Source organism: Charadrius vociferus, unplaced genomic scaffold (assembly GCF_000708025.1).
Source record: "Charadrius vociferus isolate BGI_N301 unplaced genomic scaffold, ASM70802v2 scaffold561, whole genome shotgun sequence".
In the NCBI taxonomy this organism is placed as follows: domain Eukaryota; kingdom Metazoa; phylum Chordata; class Aves; order Charadriiformes; family Charadriidae; genus Charadrius; species Charadrius vociferus.
The window spans coordinates 1,048,143-1,051,023 of NW_009646848.1; the positions used below are offsets into that span (position 1 = coordinate 1,048,143).

The 2,881-nt window shown below is 47.2% G+C and overlaps 2 protein-coding genes across 2 annotated transcripts in view; one reads left to right on the forward strand and one right to left on the reverse strand.

The window, feature by feature from the left end:
* The window catches only part of LOC104294532 (alpha-2-macroglobulin-like), a 187,457-nt gene that overhangs the window by 35,262 nt on the left and 149,314 nt on the right, over nucleotides 1-2,881 (reverse strand). The gene's annotated exons all lie outside the window — the stretch shown is intronic.
* The window catches only part of LOC104294514 (alpha-2-macroglobulin-like protein 1), a 39,934-nt gene that overhangs the window by 7,652 nt on the left and 29,401 nt on the right, over nucleotides 1-2,881 (forward strand). Inside the window, exons 11-12 of the mRNA XM_009894127.1 lie at nucleotides 1,200-1,309; nucleotides 2,122-2,286. Coding sequence (XP_009892429.1) covers nucleotides 1,200-1,309; nucleotides 2,122-2,286 — 275 coding nt within the window. The remainder of the gene's footprint in view (nucleotides 1-1,199; nucleotides 1,310-2,121; nucleotides 2,287-2,881) is intronic.

Consider the following 2,881-nt stretch of genomic DNA (forward strand, 5'->3'; position numbering starts at 1 on the left):
GATGACACAAAACGGGGAGGAGTGGCTGACATGCCAGAAGGCTGTGCCGCCATATAGCGTGACCTGGAGAGGCTGGAGAATTGGGTGGAAAGAAACCTAACCAAGTTCAACAAGGTCAAGTATAGGGTACTGCATGTGGGAAGGAATAACCCCATGCATCAGTACAGGTAAGGAGCTGACCTGCTGGAGTGCAGCTGTGTGGAAAGGGACCTGGGAGTCCTGGTGGACAACAGGATGGCCATCAGCCAGCAATGTGCTCTGGTGGCCAAGAAGGCGAATGGCATCCTGGGGTACATCAAGAAGAGTGTGGCCAGCAGGTCGAGGGAGGTCATCCTCCCCCTCTACTCTGCCCTGGTGAGGCCGCATCTGGAGTATTGTGTCCAGTTCTGGGCTCCCCGTTGGTCTTTTTGGTCTGGAGAAGAGAAGACTGAGGGGGGACCTCATCAATGCTTATAAATACTGAAAGGGAGGGTGCCAGGTAGATGGGAACAGTCTTTTTTTCAGTGGTGCCCAGTGATAGGACGAGAGGTAACGGGCACCAACTTGAACATAGGAAGTTCCATCTAAACATGAGGAGGAACTTCTTTACTTTGAGGGTGGCAAAGCACTGGAACAGGCTGCCCGGAGAGGTTGTGGAGACTTGAGACTGAATGTCTGGAGACATTCAAAACACACCTGGATGCCATCCTGTGCACCCTGCTGTAGGTGAACTTGCTCTGGCAGGGGAGTTGGACTAGATGATCTCCAGATCCTTTCAACCCTAACCATTCTGTGATTCTGTGATTCTGTGATTTTGTGATTCTGTGGTTCTGTGAGGCAGGTTTTGAGTATCAATGTTAATGTGGACCTAGCTCTGGCAACAGGAGGTGTCCATTGTTTGAAATATCACACTGTGGGTGGGGTCCTTCAGGCCACTTTTATGCATCTGCAATGTAGCTGTCTATAACTAAACAGTCATCCAGTTTACAGTCATCCAGTTTATCTTCAATAAAGAGAAATAAATACTTATAGGATACAATGCATCATGTCATGAAGCAGAGGGCCCAGAAAGGTTGAGACAATTATATCCTAGAAAAGTGTATTTTCCCTCCTAAATTTAGAGATTGTATATGTTGTAGGTAGTGTTGAAGCATTTTCTTGTCTTCTGCTTCCCTAAGAGCACTGCTAGGGTTTAAGAGATTTCTCATCTCTCCACCCAGGAGCAGAAACTACAGAAATGGTTGGAATCCCCATTTCAACGAGAATGAAGTCTATAGAGTTTATCAACCTCCATTCATTCTACAAACGTGGACTACCATACACAGGGAAGGTAACACCCATGGATCCCTTCTCTGCTGAGAATGCATCATAGGTCTAATCTGTAGGCAGGAAGTAACAATCTCCAGAGAAGTAAGCGCTGCTCTGCTGGTACCCAGCAACTATGAGTGAAGCATCCTGTAGAAGCAATTTCTTCTCCCCATCCTAACCTGATATAGTCCCTGGACAGGAATTTTGGGGCCAGCTGCATTATCTGGAGGCTTCCCTGAGCACAGCTCCTGAAACTAGTTTATTGCACTAGTCTGTGCAATAAAAGGCATACGGGATGGGGGTGGAGTCAGCAGGGAAATAACATTCCTTTCAAACTAATGCTCATGGCAACTTAGCAGAAATCACTAAAGCCTTGTATATCAATTCACTGGCAGTTATTTCTGACTCGGGTCCCATGGGTGGTGCTAGGACTGCCATCCTCTTGGGGCTAGAAACAGTTTCACCTGGGCCAGTAGTAACCCCAGCACGAAGGATGGCAAGGAACAGCAAGACTTAAGTTGCTGGAGACAATACTGTTTCTGATTGTCAGGGATCCTGCAGCATTGTCCAAGAAAAAGCTCAGGATCTGAGGAAAAAACTTTTTTTCCCCCAATATAGGTGTCTCATTTGTCTGCACTACCATTTAGTTCTAGCCCTGAACAGCTGCACATTTTTTGTTTTGTTTATTTATTGCACTTTTATTTGGATCCTTCCAACCTGTCTGAAAGCTAGAAGGGCTGAGGAAGCCCAGTGGTAGAAACAATTAATATTAAGCATGGGCAGTGCTTCAGAGTGTGGCACAATGGGGTATTAACTTCTTCCCCTTCTCTGCAGATGTTCTGCCACAGTGGCCAGTCTCCCCTCAGAAATGAAACGGTCTACCTAACAGTTGACATCAATGATGAAGAGACACACCTGTCATTCCTCACAGATGAGAACGGGGAAGCCCACTTCTCACTGGATACCACCAGTTGGAACGGCACAATGGTTTCTCTGAAGGTGAGCATCAGCCACAGGGAAAGGAGGATAAAGTGAAGGTAGACTGAAGAAAGGGATAGAAAGCAGAAGATATCTGAGGTATTGGAGCACAGTCTTATGGCTCCTGACCTCATTTGACTGTATCTGTAGAAGCATCTTTAATTACTCTCCAGTGCCATCTCCTCAGGGAAACTGAAGGCTGTGCTGCAACAGTTCAGCCAAATGGCCACTGAAGATGCTATGCTGTCCTGAGCTGGAGCATGATCCTAATCTTTTGTACCTCCCCTCGCTTTCCTTTGACTCGACTAAAAACATGTGTTAATCTGAACACTGAATCTGAAAGGGAGGAAGTCTCACCTGTCTCCACTCTTGGACATGTTGGAAGTGGCTCAGTAGAACTGGCAGTTGACACCTGTCTCTGTTGAACTCCACTTCTAGTGGCTGCCCTTGCCCTGCAGCAGCACATAGCTTGCCAGGATCAGCTTGGCAGGTAGCTCCCTTTCAATACCAGACCTTGAAGCACCTGGCTGCTTCTCCTCACAACTTCTGATCCTACACCTGGAGCTCATTGTCACCAGCCTGGCAGTACACCTATCTTCCCACTATCAGCATTCCT